This window comes from Stenella coeruleoalba, assembly GCF_951394435.1.
Source record: "Stenella coeruleoalba genome assembly, chromosome: 1".
Taxonomy (NCBI): Eukaryota; Metazoa; Chordata; class Mammalia; order Artiodactyla; family Delphinidae; genus Stenella; species Stenella coeruleoalba.
The window spans coordinates 95302746-95323100 of NC_137169.1; the positions used below are offsets into that span (position 1 = coordinate 95302746).

General features: G+C 38.6%; 1 protein-coding gene across 3 annotated transcripts in view; it reads left to right on the forward strand.

The window, feature by feature from the left end:
- The window catches only part of GPSM2 (G protein signaling modulator 2), a 93537-nt gene that overhangs the window by 67774 nt on the left and 5408 nt on the right, over positions 1 to 20355 (forward strand). For all 3 annotated transcript variants that reach the window (XM_079899593.1, XM_079899594.1, XM_079899595.1), the window contains 4 exons: positions 8694 to 8764; positions 11197 to 11373; positions 13666 to 13825; positions 14701 to 14918. In XM_079899593.1, the coding sequence (XP_079755719.1) occupies positions 8694 to 8764; positions 11197 to 11373; positions 13666 to 13825; positions 14701 to 14918 (626 nt within the window). The remainder of the gene's footprint in view (positions 1 to 8693; positions 8765 to 11196; positions 11374 to 13665; positions 13826 to 14700; positions 14919 to 20355) is intronic.

Here is a 20355-nt window from a genome sequence, read left to right on the forward strand (position 1 = left end):
CTCTGAGAGCACTGGAACCAGCCTCATTATTTTGTGAGCTTATTGTTTTAGAAGATGTATTTATTTCATTCTTTATCTTCAAGAGTTTCTTATCAGGGAAGAAAATTCTTGACATCATAAACAGTAACAACCACATTATGTGAGTATTTGTTTTCTGATGGTATGTATTCAAAAGTAATTTAATATTTTTAATCTATTTCCTACAACACTATTCCCAGAATAAAACTGTCTGAGTAGAATAACATGTGGGAACCAGTTCCTACTATCACCATGCCTCAAAGAAGATAATTAGAGCACTTCCTGTTTAAAATGTAGCTTATGAAGTGGAGCAACAATCTTTTTTTTTTTAACATCTTTATTGGAGTATAATTGCTTTACATTGGTGTGTTAGTTTCTGCTATGTAACAGAGTGAATTAGCTATACATATACATACATCCCCATATCTCCTCCCTCTTGCATCTCCCTCCCACCCTCCCTATCCCACCCTTCTAGGTGGACACAAAGCACCTAGCTGATCTCCCTGTGCTATGCGACTGCTTCCCACTAGGTATCTACTTTACATTTGGAAGTGTATATATGTCCATGCCACTCTCTCACTTTGTCCCAGCTTACCCTTCCCCATCCCCGTGTCCTCAAGTCCATTCTCTACGTCTGCGTCTTTATTCCTGTCCTGCCCCTAGTTTGTTCTTCAGAACCTTTTTTTTTTTTTAGATTCCACATATATGTGTTAGCATATGGTATTTGTTTTTCTCTTTCTGACTTACTTCACTCTATATGACAGACTCTAGGTCCATCCACCTCACTACAAATAACTCAATTTCATTTCTTTTTATGGCTGAGTAGTATTCCTTTGTATATATGTGCCACATCTTCTTTATCCATTCATCTGTCGATGGACACTTAGTTGCTTCCATGTCCTGGCTATTGTAAATAGAGCTGCAATGAGCATTTTGGTACATGACTTTTTTTGAATTATGGTTTTCTCAGGGTATATGCCCAGTAGTGGGATTGCTGGGTTGTATGGTAGTTCTATTTGTAGTTTTTTAAGGAACCTCCATACTGTTCTCCATAGTGGCAGTAACAATTTACATTCCCACCAACAGTGCAGGAGGGTTCCCTTTTCTCCACACCCTCTCCAGCATTTATTGTTTGTAGATATTTTTATGATGGCCATTCTGACCAGTGTGAGGTGACATCTCACTGCAGTTTTTTTGTTTGTTTAATTTAATTTTATTTTATTTTTTTGCGGTACGCGGGCCTCTCCCTGTTGTGGCCTCCCGCTATTGTGGCCTCTTGCGTTGCGGAGCACAGGCTCCGGGCATGCAGGCCCAGCGGCCATGGCCCACGGGCCCACGGGCCCAGCCGCTCCGCGGCATGTGGGATCTTCCCAGACCGGGGCACGAACCCGTGTCCCCTGCATCGGCAGGCGGACTCTCAATCACTGCGCCACCAGGGAAGCCCTTTTTTTTTTTTTTTTCATTGCAGTTTTGATTTGCATTTCTCTAATGATTAGGGATGTTGAGCATGCTTTCATGTGTTTGTTAGCAATCTGTATATCTTCTTTGGAGAAATGTCTATTTAGGTCTTCTGCCCATTTTTGGATTGGGCTGTTTGTTTTCTTGATACTGAGCTGCATAAGCTACTTGTATATTTTGGAGATTAATCCTTTGTCAGTTGCTTTGTTTGCAAATATTTTCTCCCATTCTGAGGGTTGTCCTTTTGTCTTGCTTATGGTTTCCTTTGCTGTGCAAAAGCTTTTAAGTTTCATTAGGTCCCATTTGTTTGGTTTTGTTTTTCCATTTCTCTAGGAAGTGGGTCAAAAAGGATCTTGCTGTGATTTATGTCATGGAGTATTCTGCCTATGTTTTCCTCTAAGAGTTTTATAGTGTCTGGCCTTACATTTAGGTCTTTCATCCATTTTGAGTTTATTTTTGTGTATGGTGTTAGGGAGTGTTCTAATTTCATTCTTTTACATGTACCTGTCCAGTTTTCCCAGCACCACTTATTGAAGAGGCTGTCTTTTCTCCATTGTATATTCTTGCCTCCTTTATCAAAGATAAGGTGACCATATGTGTGTGGGTTTATCTCTGGGCTTTCTATCCTGTTCCATTGATCTATATTTCTGTTTTTGTGGCAGTACCATACTGTCTTGATTACTGTAGCTTTGTAGTATAGTCTGAAGCCAGAGAGCCTGTTTCCAGCTCCATTTTTCTTTCTCAAGATTGCTTTGGCTATTCGGGGTCTTTTGTGTTTCCATACAAATTGTGACATTTTTTGTTCTAGTTCTGTGAAAAATGCCATTGGTAGTTTGATAGGGATTGCATTGAATCTGTAGATTGATTTGGGTAGTATAGTCATTTTCACAGTGTTGATTCTTCCAATCAAAGGACATGGTATATCTCAACATCTGTTTGTATCATCGTTAATTTCTTTCATCAGTGTCTTATAGTTTTCTGCATACAGGTCTGTTGTCTCCTTAGGTAGGTTTATTCCTAGGTATGTTATTCTTTTTGTTTCAATATAAGTAAATGGGAGTGTTTCCTTAATTTCTCTTTCAGATTTTTCATCTTTAATGTATAGGAACGCAAGAGATTTCTGTGCATTAATTTTGTATCCTGCTACTTTACCAAATTCATCGATTAGCTCTAGTAGTTTTCTGGTAGCATCTTTAGGATTCTGTATTTATAGTATCATGTCATCTGCAAACAGTGACAGTTTTACTTCTTATTCTCCGATTTGGATTCCTTTTATTTCTTTTTCTTCTCTGATTGCTGTGGCTAAAACTTCCAAAACTATGTTGAATAATAGTGGTGAGAGTGGGCAACCTTTTCTTGTTCCTGATCTTAGTGGAAATGGTTTCAGTTTTTCACCATTGAGAACAATATTGGCTGTGTGTTTGTCATATATGGCCTTTATTATGTTGAGGTGAGTTCCCTTTATGCCTACTTTCTGGAGGGTTTTTATCATATATGGGTGTTGAATTTTGTCAAAAGCTTTTTCTGCATCTATTGAGATGATCATATGGTTTTTCTCCTTCCGTTTGTTAATATGGTGTATCACTTGATTGATTTGCATATACTGAAGAATCCTTGCATTCCTGGGATAAACCCCACTTGATCATGGTGTATAATCCTTTTAATGTGCTGTTGGATTCTGTTTGCTAGTATTTTGTTGAGGATTTTTGGGTGGCGTTGTAGAATGAGTTTGGGAGTGTTCCTCCCTCTGCTATATTTTGGAAGAGTTTGAGAAGGATAGGTGTTAGCTCTTCTCTAAATGTTTGATAGAATTCACCTGTGAAGCCATCTGGTCCTGGGCTTTTGTTTGTTGGAAGATTTTTAATCACTGTTTCAATTTCAGTGCTTGTGATTGGTCTGTTTATATGTTCTGTTTCTTCCTGGTTCAGTCTCGGAAGGTTGTGCTTTTCTAAGAATTTGTCCATTTCTTCCAGGTTGTCCATTTTATTGGCATGTCGTTGCTTGTAGTAATCTCTCATGATCCTTTGTATTTCTGCAGTGTCAGTTGTTACTTCTTTTTCATTTCTAATTCTATTGATTTGAGTCTTCTCCCTTTAGTTCTTGATGAGTCTGGCTAATGGCTTATCAATTGTGTTTATCTTCTCAAAGTACCAGCTTTTAGTTTTGTTGATATTTGCTATTGTTTGCTTAATTTCTTTTTCATTTATTTCTGATCTGATCTTTATGATTTCTTTCCTTCTGCTAACTTTGTGGTTATTTTCTTCTTCTTTCTCTAACTGCTTTAGCTGTAAGGTTAGGTTTTTTATTTGAGATGTTTCTTATTTCTTGAGTAGGATTGTATTGCTATAAACTTCCCTGTTAGAACTGCTTTTGCTGCATCCCATATGTTTTGGGTCATTGTGTTTTCATTGTCATTTGTTTCTAGATATTTTTGATTTCTTCAGTGATCTCTTGGTTATGTAGTAACATATTGTTTAGCCTTCATGTGTTTGTATTTTTTTTTACAGATTTTTTCCTGTAATTGATATCTAGTCTCATAGCATTGTGGTCAGAAAATATACTTGATATGATGTCAATTTTCTTAAATTTACCAAGGCTTGATTTGTGACCCAAGATGTGATCTATCCTGGAGAATGTTCCATGAGCACTTGAGAAGAAAGTGTAATCTGTTTTTGGATGGAATGTCCTATAAATATCAATTAAGTCCATCTTGTTTAATGTATCACTTAAAGCTTGTATTTCCTTATTTATTTTCATTTTGGACAATCTGTCTGTTGGTGAAAGTGAGGTGTTAAAGTCCCCTACTATGATTTTGTTACTGTCGATTTCCCCTTTAATGGCTGTTAGCATTTGCCTTATGTATTCAGGTGCTCGTATATTGGGTGCATAAATATTTACAACTGTTATATCTTCTTCTTGGATTGATTCGTTGATCATTATGTAGTGTCCTTCTTTGTCTCTTGTAATAGTCTTTATTTTAAAGTCTATTTTGTCTGACGTGAGAATTGCTACTCCAGCTTTCTTTTGATTTCCATTTGCATGGAATATCTTTTTCCATCCCCTCGCTTTCAGTCTGTATGTGTCCCTAGGTCTGAAGTGGGTCTCTTGTAGACAGCATATGTTCAGGTCTTGTTTTTGTATCCATTCAGCCAGTCTATGTCTTTTGGTTGGAGCATTTAATCCATTTACATTTAAGGTAGTTATCGATATGTATGTTCCTATTATCATTTTCTTAACTGTTTTGGGTTTTTAATTGTAAGTCTTTTCCTTCTCTTGTGTTTCCTGCCTAGAGAAGTTTCTTTAGCATTTGTTGTAGAGCTGGTTTGGTGGTGCTGAATTCTCTTAGCTTTTGCTTGTCTGTAAAGGTTTTAATTTCTCCGTCAAATCTGAAAGAGATCCTTGCTGGGTAGAGTAATCTTGGTTGTAGGTTTTTCCCTTTCGTCACTTTAAATATGTCCCGACACTCCCTTCTGGCTTGCAGAATTTCTGCTGAAAGATCAGCTGTTAACCTTATGGGGATTCCCTTGTATGTTAATTGTTGCTTTTCCCTTGCTGCTTTTAATATTTTTTCTTTGTATTTAATTTTTGATAGTTTGATTAATATGTGTCTTGGCGTGTTTCTCCTTGGATTTATCCTGTGTGGGACTGTCTGCACTTCCTGGACTTGATTATTTCCTTTCTCATGTTAGGGAAATTTTCAACTATAATTTCTTCAAATATTTTCTCAGTCTGTTTTTTTCTCTTCTTCTTCTGGGACCCCTATAATTCGAATGTTGGTGTGTTTAATGTTGTCCCAGAGGTCTCTGAGATTGTCCTCAATTCTTTTCATTCTTTTTTCTTTATTCTGCTCTGTGGTAGTTATTTCCACTATTTTATCTTCCAGGTCACTTATCCGTTCATCTGCCTCAGTTATTCTGCTTTTGATTCCTTCTAGAGAATTTTTAATTTCATTTATTGTGTTGTCCGTCATTGTTTGTTTGCTCTTTAGTTCTTCTAGGTCCTTGTTAAACATTTCTGGTGTTTTCTCCATTCTATTTTTAAGATTTTGGATCATCTTTACTATCATTAGTCTGAATTCTTTTTCAGGTAGACTGCCTAATTCCTCTTCATTTGTTTGGTCTGGTGTGTTTTTGCCTTGCTCCTTCCTCTGCTGTGTATTTCTCTATTCTCATTTTGCTTAACTTACTGTGTTTGGGGTCTCCATTTCACAGGCTGCAGGTTCATAGTTCCCATTGTTTTTGGTGTCTGCTCCCAGTGGGTAAGGTTGGTTCAGTGGGTTGTGTAGGCTTCCTGGTGGAGGGGACTGGTGCCTGTGTTCTGGTGGATGAGGCAGAATCTTTTCTTTCAGTTGGGCAGGGCTGCGTCTGGTGGTGTGTTTTGGGGTGTCTGTGACCTTATTATGATATTAGGCAGCCTCTCTGCTAATGGGTGGGGTTGTGTTCCTGTCTTGCTAGTTGTTTGGCATAGGGTGTCCAGCACTGTAGCTTGCTGGTCGTTGCGTGGAGCTGGGTCTTAGTGTTGAGATGGAGATCTGTGGGCGAGCTTTCACTGTTTGATATTACTTGGGGTCGGTAGGTCTCTGGTGGTCCAGTGTCCTGAACTCGGCTCTCCCACCTCAGAGGCACAGGCCTGACAACTGGCCGGAGCACCAAGACCGTGTCAGCCACGTGGCTCTGATGAAAAGGGAGAAAAAGAAAGAAAGAAAGAAAGAGAGAGGGAGGGAGGGAGAGAGAGAGAGAGAGAGAAAGAAAAAGAGAGAAAGAAAGAGAGAGAGAGAAAAGAAAAAGAAAAAGAGAAAGAGAGAAAGAAAAGAAAAAGACAGAAAGAAAGAGAAGAGAGAAAGAAAAGAAAAAGAAAGAAGAGAGAGAGAAAGAAAAGAAAAAGAAAGAGAGAAAGAAAAGAAAAAGAAAGAAAGAGAGAGAAAGGCAGAAAGAAAGAAAAGAAAAAGAAAAAATACAATAAAATAAAATAGAAAAAATTTATTAAAAATAAAAAAGTAATTTAAAGAAAAGAGAAATAAAGAAGAGAGCAACCAAACCAAAAACCGAATCCACCAATGATAACAAGCCCTAAAAACTATAACTATACTAAAAAACAAAACAAAATGGACAGTCAGAACCCTAGGACAAATGGCAAAAGCAAAGCTGTACAGACAAAATCACAGAAAGAGGCATACACATACACACTCACAAAAAGAGGAAAAGGGAAAAAAAAGTACATATACATATATATAAAATAAACAAAGGAAGAGAGCAACCAAATCAATAAACTGCAAATGATAATAAACTCTAAATACTAAACTAAGATAAACATAAAACCAGAAACAAATTAGATACAGAAAGCAAACCCCAAGTCTACAGTTGCTCCCAAAGTCTACCACCTCAATTTTGGGATGATTTGTTGTCTATTCAGGTATTCCACAAGTTGACTGAGAGTACATCAAGTTGATATTGAAGATTTAATCCGCTGCTCCTGAGGCTGCTGGGAGAGATTTCCCTTTCTCTTCTTTGTTCGCACAGCTCCCAGGGTTCAGCTTTGGATTTGGACCGGCCTTTGCCTATAGGTCGCCTGAGGGCGTCTGTTCTTTGTTCAGACAGGATGGGATTAAAGGAGCAGCTGATTCGGGGGCTCTGGCTCACTCAGGCTTGGGGGAGGGCGGGATACGGATGCAGGGTGAGCCTGCGGCGGCAGAGGCCAGCGTGATGGTGCAACAACCTGAGGTATCCCGAGTGTTCTCCTGGGGAAGTTGTCACCGGATCACGGGACCCTGTCAGTGGCGGGCTGCACAGGGTCCCAAGAGGGGAGGTGTGGATAGTGACCTGTGCTTGCACACAGGCTTCTTGGTGGCTGCAAGAGCAGCCTTAGCATCTCGTGCCCATCTCTGCTGTCCATGCTGATAGCCGCGGCTGGCGCCAATCTCTGGAGCTTGTTTAGGCAATGCTCTGAATCCCTTCTCCTTGCACACCCCGAAACAGTGGTCTCTTGACTCTTAGGCAGGTCCAGACTTTTTCCCGGACTCCCTCCTGGCTAGCTGTGGTGCACTAGCCCCCTTCAGGCTGTGTTCACGCAGCCATCCCCAGTCCTCTCCCGGGATCTGACCTCCAAAGCCCAAGCCTCAGCTCCCAGCCCCGCCCGCCCCAGCAGGTGAGCAGAGAAGCCTCTGGGGCTGGTGAGTGCTGGTCGGCACCGATCCTCTGTGCAGGAATCTCTGCTTTGACCTCCGCACCCGTTGCTGCACTCTCCTCCGTGGCTCCCAAGCTTCACCCCCGCCACCCCCTGTCTCCGCCAGTGAAGGGGCTTCCTAGTGTGTGGAAACTTTTCCTCCTTCACAGCTCCCTCCCAGAGGTGCAGGTCCCGTCCCTATTCTTTTGTCTCTGTTTTTCCTTTTTTCTTTTGCCCTACCCAGGTACGTGGGGATGTTCCTTGCCTTTTGGGAAGTCTTAGGTCTTCTGTTAAAATTAAGTAGGTGTTCTGTAGGAGTTGTTCCACATGTAAATGTATTTCTGATGTATTTGTGGGGAGGAAGGTGATCTCCACGTCTTACTCCTCTGCCATCTTGAACGCACCCCTCCCCCTCCCCCGTGGTTTATTTCTGAAGCTGGCTATCAGGTATCATGTATTTCTTATATTATGCCTTTTAAAATATTAAAGATTGAATGGATATGAAAGTTCTTCATATTTAATGACAACTTTTTGAAAAAATATTTTGAAGATCTTTTTCTTTAACTTTTTTCCTGACTGGCAGTAAATCTGTCATCTAATGAGATCTTAAAATGGAAACAGGTAACTCAGAAGAGTAATAATATAGTATTGGGGATGTTATTTTGGTTCTTACCTCAAATTTGAAGGCCTTATGTTTTCCTTATGTTTCTACTTACTTAAACCTCTCTACAGTTTGTTTGGGTTGTTTTTAGGAGACTGTGTATCATATAAAACCAGTTATTATAAAAATGCCTTTTCTAAATTAAGGGGTAGTTAGTAACCAAAGTTAGTTTCCAACCAAAATGTTAACTTCCTTACATCAAAACGTTTTAGAGGGAGTGTATATTTTATTTTAATTTAGTTGGTGTGGAAAATTATTATTCTTGAACGAATACATGTTTCCTCCTTCCATGTGGGTTTTTGTAGCAGACTTTAAATTTGAATAACACAGTGATGCTGAATTTTCAGTCTTAAGGGCTCCCTGGCTTACTTAAATTAACTTTTTTTTTACAAAGGTGCACGCCCCAAGTTTGGACGCCGACACAGTATGGAAAACATGGAACTTATGAAGTTAACACCAGAAAAGGTTGGCAGTTTTTATTTCTTGAACTATTATAACAAAATATTTTAGCAACTTTTAATTTAAATAATTTAAATAAGTCTTGTCATATATGGGTATCACTTTAACATTTTCCTTTGAAAAGAATCGAATCGAGTACAATGCAAAAAGAATGTGTACAGTGTGCTGCCATCTGTTTAAGAAAAGTTTATGCATATATATACTTTGTAGATGCATAAGACATTTCTGGAATAATACATAAGATACTTGCTTGTAACGATTGCCTGTGGGAAAAGAATTGCTGTCTGGGTTAGGAGAAACACTTTTATATACTATTTTGAACTGTTTGAATATTTTACTATTTTATCATGTACATGCATTACTTTGTTTTTTTAATTAAAAGAAGAACAGGAAAATCAGAAAAGGATTAGGAAACTTTTTTCACCTAAATAACAGCAACATTATTGGCAAGATTAATGATATGTATGATCAAGCTAGTGTTTTTAACTGCATTTTTGAAAAGCATTTTTTTTAACAAAGAAATAACTCTGTTCAAGACGCATCTTCTCTAGGTTTTTTTTTTAAGTAACAGAGAAGGGACTTTATAATTGGAAAAAGGTTATTGAAGAACAAATCTAGGCTGCTTTCTTCTACCTCCATTTATCTTAATTTTACATTGTTACGGTATGCTCTTAACACCTTTATGGTATATTTCTTTAAACACTTTTTATAAAATGTGTTTATTGTGGTAACTTTGGAAACTTCCAACAAGGAAATTGAAATTATCGGTAATCCCACCTCCCAGTAGTAACCAAAATTAATGTTTTTGTATTTATTCATCTTGCATTTTCATATGAATATCATATTATAGATACTATTTTATAAGACATAGCAATATATCAACATCTTTCCATGTAATGAAATATTCTTCTGCTCTATTATTATAATAGGCATATTATTTTTTAATATTGACATTTTTTGTGTAAGTAGTCTTCATAAGACCAACATCTGATTTGAACTAATATCCAATATTTTTTTATTCCAAACAGTTACAGAGTTTTTTTAAAACTTCTGGTTAACTTCTGAAGGGCTTTATGATTTCCCCCATATATTTACCTCTTATATTGGTGAGTGGTTCTCAAATCCTTAAATCTGTAGATTATTTAAAAAATAAAAAACCAGAACACAAAAAACTTAAGTCAATTTAGATCTCCTTCGTTTTTCTAGTAGGTAGGAAACTAGTAATAAGCAGCAAAATTAATTTGGTGCATCTGTAGTGGTACCAACAGTAAATTCCATGAGAAGCTGACCAGATTCAACCCTGTAATTTTCCAAGAGCCTAATGATGATAAAGCTTTATGTCTAATTTAAAATATGTTTAAGTGGAATTAGTTCTTCGTGATTTTTTTTTTTACCTCATAATAAATATTTATTTGTTTTAGTTTTGGCTGCCTTGGGTCTTAGTTGAGGCATATGGGCTCCTCGTTATGGCACGTGGGCTCTCTAGTTGTGGCCTGTGTGCTCAGTAGTTGCAGCGTGCAGGTTTAGTTGCCCTGCGGCATGTGGGATCTTAGCTCCCTGACCAGGGATCAAACCCACATCCCCTGCATTGGAAGATGGATTCTTAACCACTGGACCAACAGGGAAGTCCCTAACTTCCTGTTTGGAAGTCATAATAAAGTCAAAGAGTTCAGTACAGTTTTATCAACAAAAGATTACTACTGCTGTGTAAGTTTTAGATGTTATTTTTTAGGGTTATAAATTCTACATACATCCAAAATTTCCAGTTGTAGCAGATTTCTAAGTAACTCATACCAAGAATAAAACTTTGGCTTCTTCTCTGACCATTTAAATTTTATTTTTATGGACTTTTCGCAAACTTTGTTTTCTTAGGTTTTTAAAAACCTCCATTTTAATATTTTGATAATGAGAAATCCATAACATACATTCGGTACAAGCTGTTGAAAACAGTGAGTTAGGGACTTCCCTGGTGGCGCAGTGGTTAAGAATCTGCCTGCCAGTGCAGGGGACATGGGTTTGAGCCCTGGTCTGGGAAGATCCCACATGCTACAGAGCAACTAAGCCCGTGCGCCACAACTACTGAGCCTGCGCTCTAGAGCCCATGAGCCACAACTGCTGAGCCCGCATGCCACAACTACTGAAGCATGTACCTAGGGCCCATGCTTCACAATGAGAAGCTACCGCAATGAGAAGCCCACGCACCAAAACGAAGAATAGCCCCTGCTCACCACAACTAGACCCACACATAGCAACGAAGACCCAATGCAGCCAAAGATAATTAATTAAAAAAGAAAACAGTGAGATATACTGGCAAAAAGGAATTTATTAAGAGATCTAAGCCACTCACCCCCCTTCCCACCCCCAATTACTAAATGGCAGATTATATATAGCTTTGGTGATTTTTTTTCATGTCGTGCTTTCCATTTATAATTGTGTAGGTTCAAAACTGGAACAGTGAAATTCTTGCTAAACAAAAACCTCTTATTGCCAAACCTTCTGCAAAGCTCCTCTTTGTCAACAGATTGAAGGGGAAAAAATACAAAAGTAATTCCTCCACTAAAGTTCTCCAAGATGCCAGTAATTCCATCGATCACCGAATTTCAAATTCTCAAAGGGTATGTTTAAAATAAGTTTTTGAGTTTTTTATATTCATACTGGATTTTTGTAATATATTTTTAGATATTCAGTATAAAATATCTTTGTTATTCAAAGAAGTCTTCTGTATTTTCCTATCTTTTCTGTGTTCTTCAAAGCTAGAAACTATAATTACTCCATTCATAGATAAGTTGCTCCACTACTTTGGGCAGTAATTATTTCTTTGTGTTTTAAGTCACTGTTGTTTGCAAAAATACTACCTTCATTTCACCAGAGCATCTCCCAGTGAAAATGTCCTCCACTCAGTCTAGAAGTCAGAACAAATGAAATTCAGATGTTCAAGGAGTTTTAAATACTAATTGAAGAGTGTCTGCATGCATCAATTTCTATTTATTTCTATTGTTAAAATTATACAGTTAAAAACGATTTTGTTTAAAAGTGAGCATAGAAATCAGATTATTAAACATAAAAAAATATTTAGAAGTTGAAAAATACCATGGGTTTACTGGTAAGTATCGGGTATCTCTATCTACCCTACAGTCTGATAAAAAGATCAAAATAAATTACAAAGAAGATACTTCAAATTATCAAGTCCATTTTTCAAGCAGTTCAGAACCTTTGAAAAAATTGTTAGCCTTTTATTTTTTAACAGAAATTTCTATTGGTCCTGTTGTCAGCATTTTTTTTTTTTTTGTATCTGCACCCTTGTAGTGTCCTTTGCCTTGGTTTTTATCAGTTTTTTACATGTTCCTTACACATGTATGACTAACAAAAGGAAATTATTATAATTATTATTATATTATTAAAAATATTATGGGGTATATAAAAATGGTCCAAGAATAATTTTGTAGATCTGGAAGGCATATCTTTGTTCAAGGTTTGAGGTCTTAACTAAGCCCACTTAGCCCAACCAAAAATGTCTGTATTTTTGGAGCCTGTCTTTTGATATTCAGAATTTTTAATTAGAGGCTTTTTGCCCCTAGGGAAAAGTCTTTTTGTTAGTGATTAAGACAGTTGACTATAGCTTATGTACATACTTATTCCCAAACCTCAAGCTTGACGTGTTAAAAATTGTGCTGTCTCAAGCCCTCCTGTTTTCCTTACTTCAATTAAAGGGATACCATGTATACTACACTGTCACCCAAGCTAGGAACGCCGGTGTCATTCTAGACTCCCTCTCCTTCATTGACCACATCCAGTTAATCCCTATATCACTCAGATCTGCCCTGACCACCGTCCCCCCATCTTTAAAAAAAATCTCTGTTACTATGTGTTAGTTCTTAATGTACTGCTTTATCTCTTACCCAGATTTCTGGAATAGGCACCTGAACTGACCCCTTTCCTTCCATTATTAACCCTTGTAATCAATTGGAAGGGCCAGTTCTGTTTCTGTACAACCGCTTAAAACTGGCTATTACCAGTGCTTCTCTTATGTCACATAGGATGTCTTTAACTTGTTAGTCATACAGAGGTCCTTGTGTTGGTCTCTTCTTCCCCTCCCCTTTTCACCACCCCTGCATACCCTACAGTTCATTATCCCCTAAACACTACAAAGCTTTGGAATTGCGCATTAATCTGTGTGAAACATCTCTACCCTGCAAATGCTTATTCACTCTCCAGGAACCCACTCAAATATCACGTAAGTTTCTGCTGTTTCACTTAAGAATTAGTTACACCCTTCTCCCAAGGCTCATAACAGTTTGTATATATGTACTTCTATTATAATACTATCATTATGAAAACTAAAATAATTACTTTTATTAAACATTAGTTATTTTAGTTTTGAAGCTTTCCAAATAAAGTATAACTGGTACCCCTCTGTCTCAAATATTCATTTATTTGAAGTTTATATTTCTTCAGGATCTTCAAATCTTTAAATACAATAAAAGACCTTAAAAATCACTATGCCAGGAAAATATACATGCTTTCTTACTTTAATCAGTTCTTAGAAAGACTAGTTTACTTAAATTCTGTTGTAGAATCTTAGAACTGAACTTTGAACCTGGGGTACATGCCTGTATCACTGATATTTGCATAATTTATTCAGTATCTGTAGCAGTTCCCCTAAGTCTGAGGTACATTTATTTAGCTTTAGGAATACAAGGATTAAAAAATAACTAGAAATGCTTTTTGTTAGTTGGATTGAAATAACTTTTTATTACCAAGTGGTTGGCATCTTGTATAAAGAAAATGTCAATTTTTTATTTTTAATCTTCATCGTTTACCATTTGCATTTGAGGTATATATGCTATTGTTTCATTGATGATCTAAGGGTAATGCTGAAATATTTAGACTTCCTCTCAATATTTTAGAAAATCAGTGCAGATACTATTGGAGATGAAGGGTTCTTTGACCTGCTGAGCCGATTTCAGAGCAATCGGATGGATGATCAGAGGTGCTGCTTAAAAGAACAGAACTCCGGATCAGCTTCAACAGCAGCTTCTGCCACTCCCCCCAGAATGATGCTACAAAGTAAGTTATCTGTGCTTCTCCTGCAATTTGATATTCTTGTGATTTATTTCTGAGAATTTAGGAGGTACAGTAAAGGAGCCTGAATCAAGGTACATCTGAAACGCTGGTATTTGTACAGTTTCAAACAAGGTTTTGTTTCAGTTCCCCTAAGTTTATCTGTATTTCTGGTCCAGTGCACTTTCTACTAACTATATCATACTGCCTCCCAAGTTTCCTAGGGGGTGGGGGAAAAAATCTAACTTTAAAAAAAATGAGGAAAAAATTATAGTTATACATACCTTATAATTACATGTAAAATGCAGATACTTCATATGTGGATTAAAAAAGAAAAGCCAGGACAGACTGAAGAGGAACCTATGGCTATAGCAGAAGCTAAGGCTTGCCTGAGCCTTCGAAAGATCTAAAATAGGTTACTTAAAATTTTCTATTTCAGTTACCAAAAGACTTCCTCCCCCATAGACCAAGACTTGCCAGCAGCACTTAACTCGAACTTTAGTTAGCTGAATGTCCTATCCGGGGCATGGGATAAAAATACTGTCCATTCATCCTGGTCTGAGAAAGTATGTGAGAAAAACAATTTAGTTACCTTCTGAAATCTAGCCCCATATCTTATAAAGTTACATATTGGGTGACATTAGATAAAGGGAAATATAGTCAAGTCCGAATTACCTCCAAGCGGACCATCTGAAGTACTCTGGGATTCATTCTTCCCTCCCCACCCATCTAGTCTGGCCCCAGCCTATCAGTGACTCTCAGTGACGGAGCTAAAGCAGGAGGGCAGAAAGGGTGTTGGGAGTGAATAAGGCAGAAAGAAATTTTATGTATATAATAAATATGCTTAAATAACTTTATTATTTTTTGATTTTTTTTCATAGCACCATCTGTTTCCATGGTGTCCCCCAACACAGATGAGTTTTTAGACCTTCTTGCCAGCTCACAGAGCCGCCGTTTGGATGATCAGAGAGCCAGTTTCAGTAATTTGCCTGGCCTTCGTCTGACACAAAACAACAGTCAGTCAGTACTTGGCCACCTGATGACTAATGACAACAAAGAGGCTGATGAAGACTTCTTTGACATCCTTGTAAAATGTCAAGTATGTCTGCACATTTTTGTCATTCCGTATATATAGCTCAGATGTTGTTGAGAGCTTTGGCAGTATTATGATTCTAAATTGGGAAAAGCTCATTTTGTCTTAGAAAGGCAATAAGTTGATTATTCAGGGGTCCATCAGACACTGTTTCTCCCTTATGATCGCTTCATATTTTGTGTTCCTTTTGGCTGGTGAGGTGGGATGTTGCCAATGACTCCCTCTGAGCTGTAGTAGAGACTACAGGAAGAGCCCCTCTTCTGAATTTTCGGAATAGCATCAGGAGTAACCCAGTGATTAATATGGAGAGAGTCTAGCTGGGGCCCTTTCTAGACAGTTTACCATTTGGGAGAAATGTATATATTGAGATAGCTTTCATATTTTAGCTGTTTTAATAATTATTAACCAAAGTGGTTAAGAAATATCTCAAATGGCTTGGACAGGACCATGAGAAAAATAATGCTTATTTTCACTAAAAAGAGACATTTCCTGTGCCTAACCCTAGTTCTGTGTTCTATGTCTCAGTTTTCTCATTCATAAAAAGATGAAATGATGATCTCTCATTCATTCAATCAAAATATTACTGAACACCTTTTATGTTCTGGGCACTATTCTAGATTTTGGGGATACTTTTTAAAGGATCCTACATTTTAGCAGGAGAGACATTGAGTAAGAGTGTGTGTGTACAGATACATAGATAGGTAGTATATGTCAGGTACTGATACTTGCTATAAAGACAATTAAAGCAAGATAAAGAGGTAATGGGTAACCAGGGGTGGTGGTGGTGGTGGTTGATGGAGTGTCTGTTTTAGACGTGGTGGTTAGGCAAGACCTTTCTGGGTTGACACTTGAACACAGACCTGAATGAGGTAAAGCAGTCAGCCATGTGCATATTTACCGGAAGAGCGTTCCATGCAGAGACAGCAAGTCCCCTCTTGGATATAGAAGCTTAGCAGGTTCAAGGAATGGCAAGGTGGCCAGTGTAGTGTGACTGGTGTAGAGTGAGTAAAGGGTAGAGGAAAGTGCTACAGGATGAGGATGGAGAAGTGATCAGTGCCTAGATCATATAGGCTCTTGTAGGCCATGATGAGGTCTTGTGTTCCAGATGTGATAGGAAGACATTGGATGGTTCTAGGAGATCATCCTGACCATCACTGAAAGAATGTAGTGGCAAAGGGTGTTTGTTAGTAGGAAAACCAGCTAGGAAACTAATGTGGTAATAAGGCAAAAAATATTGGTGACTTGGACTAGCATAGTGGGAGCAGTGATGATAAGTGGTCAGAATAGGGATATAACTTGAAATTATGGTTGGTTGGCAAGACCTGTTAATAAACTGGATGGAGGGTATGAGAAAGAGAATCAAGGATGATTCCTACCTTCTTGGCTTGAATAACTGAGTAAACGGATGGTACCATTTACTGAAATGGAGAAGACCAGAGGAGAGACAGGTATGGGGAGAAAAGCAAGAGTTTTACTTTAGATATGTAAATGTGGGAAACCTAATTAGACATTCAAGTGGAATAGGCACTATTAAAATAAAAACCTGGAGCCCCAGAGAGAAGTAACTCTAGGAGTCATCAGCATATAGCTGGTATTAAAGCCCTGGGAAAGAGATTACATAAAGAATAGATAAGGAAATAGGAAGACTAAGCCCTGGGCACTGGAAAACCACTAATTGGATAAAGGAAGATGAACCACTGAAGCAGGAAATCAGCCAGAGATTTGGAAGAAAACTTGGAGAGTGTGGTAGAAGCCAAGTGAAGAAAGTGTTTAAGGAATGTTCATCTGTGTCAGATGCTGCTAAGAAGCTAAGTAAGATGATGGCTGAGCCTACTAGATATGGCAACACTTATAATTGTGAAAGATACTGTTTTAGTGGCATGAGGGGGCAAAGGACTGAGTGGGTTGAGAAAATGGGAAATGTAAAAGGGGAGATAGTACACAGAAAAAAAGGAAGGCAAAGAAATGCATCATAAGTTGGAGGGGGTTATAGGATATAGGTGGGTTTTTCCTTATTTTGAGAGTTAATATACAGCATGTCTGCTGATGGAATGATCACGTAGAGAGGGGAACCAGTGATGCAGAAGAGTATGGATAAAGAACAGTTTTTGCATAGGTGAGAAGGAAAACAGTATATGTGTACAGACTTGGAGGTAGAAGCAAGTAGGAATTATCTCTGGTTGCTTTTATTTTCTTAGCAAAGTAAGAAGTAGAGCTATTTAAGGCAGAAGACCTAAACAGACATTTCTCCAAAGAAGACATACAGAGGCCAAGAGGCACAAGAAAAGATACTCAACATGGCTAATTATTAGAGAAATGCAAATCAAAGCTACAGTGAGGTATTGCCTCACACAGGTCAGAATCCCATCATCAAAGAAAGAGTCTACAAATAATAACTAGAGAGGGTGTGGAGAAAAGGGAACCCTCCTATGCTGTTGGTAGGAATGTAAATTGGTAAAGCCACTATGGAGAACAGTATGGAGGTTCCTTAAAAAACTAAAAATTGGACTTCCCTGGTGGCACAGTCGTTAAGAATCTGCCTGTCAATGCAGGGGACACGGGTTCGATCCCTGGTCCGGGAAGACCCCACATGCCGCACAGCAACTAAGCCCGTGTGCCACAACTACCAAGCCTGTGCTCTAGAGCCCATGAGCCACAACTACTGAGCCCATGCGCCAAAGCTACTGAAGCCCACGTGCTGCAACTAGTAGCACAGCTACTAGAGCCTGCGTGCTGCAACTACTGAAGCCTGTGCACCTAGAACCCATGGTCCTCAACAAGAGAAGCCACCACAATGAGAAGCCCACATACCACAACGAAGAGTTAGCCCCCGCTTGCCACAACTAGAGAAAGCCCGATGCAGCAACGAAGACCTGGCACAGCCAAAAAAAAAAGACAATCCAATTCAAAAATGGGCAAAGAGGCACAACACTGTAAACCAATTATACTTCAATTAAAACAAACAAAAAATCTAAAAATAGAGTTACCCTATTATCCTGCAATTCCACTCCTGGGCATATATCTGGAGAAAACTCTTATTTGAAAAGATACATGCACCCCTACGTTCATAGCAGCACCATTTACAACAGCCAAGACATGGAAACAACCTAAATGTCCATTGACAGATGAATGGATAAAGAAGATGTGGTACATAAATACAATGGAATACCTACTCAGCCATAAAAAAGAATGAAATAATGCCATTTGAAGCAACATGGATGGACCTAGAGATTATCATACTAAGTGAAGTAAGTCAGAGAAAGACAAATACCATATGATATCACTTATATGTGGAATCTAAAACGTGATACAAATGAACTTATCTATGAAACAGAAACAGACTCACAGACATAGAGAACAAACTTATGGTTACCAAGGAGGGGGGAAGGGGACAGGGGGAGGGATAAATTAGGAATTTGGAATTAACATATACACACTACTATATATAAAATAGATAACCAACAAGGTTCTACTGTATAGCACAGTGAACTGTATTCAATATATTGTAATAAACCATAATGGAAAAAAATATGAAAAAGAAAATATGTATAACTGAATAACTCTGCTGTACACCAGAAACTAACACAACATTGTAAATTAACTATACTTAATTAAAAAAAAAAAAAAAAGAAATAGAGGGACTTGCTTGGTGGTCCAGTGGTTAAGAATCTGCCTTCCAATGCAGGGGATGCAGGTTCGATCCCTGGTTGGGGAACAAAGACCCCACGTGCCAAGGGGCAACTAAGCCCACATGCCAGAACTAGAGAGCCCATGTGCAACTACAGCACCCACGTGCTGCCACAACTAGAGAGAAGCCTGCACACTGCAACAAAAGATCCTGCGTGCTGCAACTAAGACCTGATGCAGCCAAAAGAATAAACTGAATGAATGAATGAATGAAAAATAGAGCCATTTAGCAGAGACTGAGGTTGGAGCATGGTAATTATGAAAACAAAAGGAAGTGGAGTATAGTTGACTTGGAGAAACTAAAAGCATGCTGACCAGGGAAAACAGGGTTGCTGAGCTGTGCTGAGGTTCACAGTCATGGAACTAAGGCTGGTCAGTGTAGTTGTATATTTTCTCCAGTCATAACCAGCTGCTTAAGGAGGCAGAGAGATAGATTTAATCAAGCTTTGTATTGCCAGGAGAATAGGATAGAGAGGGAGAGCAATGTCAGGAAGTGCTTTTAGTAACAGATTTTGGAACCTGGACTGTGTCTAAGAAGGGACGTAAGGAAAGGTGTGAAAGTGAAAAGTGGCAGTGGTCTCAGTGGATTCAAGAAATGCTGAAGTTACTTACCTAATAACACACCATCAACATCTATAAAGCAAAAATTGACAGAACTGAAGGGAGAAATGGAGTTTTTACAATAATAGTTAAAGACCTCAATCCCCACTCTCATTACTGGGTAGGACAACCAAGCAGAAGATAAGAAAAAACAGAGGACAACAACACGATAAACCAACTACATCTAACAGATTAGAATAATACACAACAGAACAGAATACACATTCTTACATGTATATGGGACACTCTCCAGGACAGACCATATGTTACGCCACAAATTAAGTCTCAACAGATATCTTAAGATACTATACAAAGTATCTTCTCCAACCAAAATAGGATGAAGTTAGAAGCAACAAAAGGAAAAACTGCAAAATTCACAAATTTGTAGAAGTTAAACCAGTGGGTCAAAGAAGAAATTAAAAGGGAAATTAGAAAATACCTAGGGACTTCCCTAGTGATCCAGTGGGTAAAACTCCACACTCCCAATGCAGGGGGCCTGGGTTTGATCTCTGATTAGGGAACTAGATCCCCCCATGCATGCCACAACTAAAGAAGCCCACGTGCCACAACTAAGTGTCCACGTGATGCAACTAAGAAGTCCACATGCCACAACTAAGAGCCCACCAGCACACAACCAAGTGTCCACATGATACAACTAAAGATCCCACGTGCCACAAGGAAGATCCTGTGTGCCGCAACTAAGACACAGTGCAGCCTAAATAAATATTTAAAAAAAACACAAAAAACCTAGAGACTAATGAAAATGAAAACACAATTTACCAAAACTTATGGGATGCAGTGAAGGCGGTGCTCAGGAAAATTTATAGCTGTAAATGCTTACATTAAAAAAGAAAGATCGGGCTTCCCTGGTGGCGCAGTGGTCGAGAGTCCACCTGCCGATGCAGGGGACACGGGTTTGTGCCCCAGTCCAGGAAGATCCCACATGCTGTGGAGCGGCTGGGCCCGTGAGCCACGGCCGTTGAGCCTGCGCGTCCAGAGCCTGTGCTCCGCAGTGGGAGAGGCCACAACAGTGAGAGGCCCATGTACGGCAAAAAAAAAAAAAAAAAAAAGATCTCAGATCAACAGCCTAACTTTACAACTTAAGGAACTAGAAAAAGAACAATAAACTAAACTTAAAACTAGCAGAAGGAAGGAA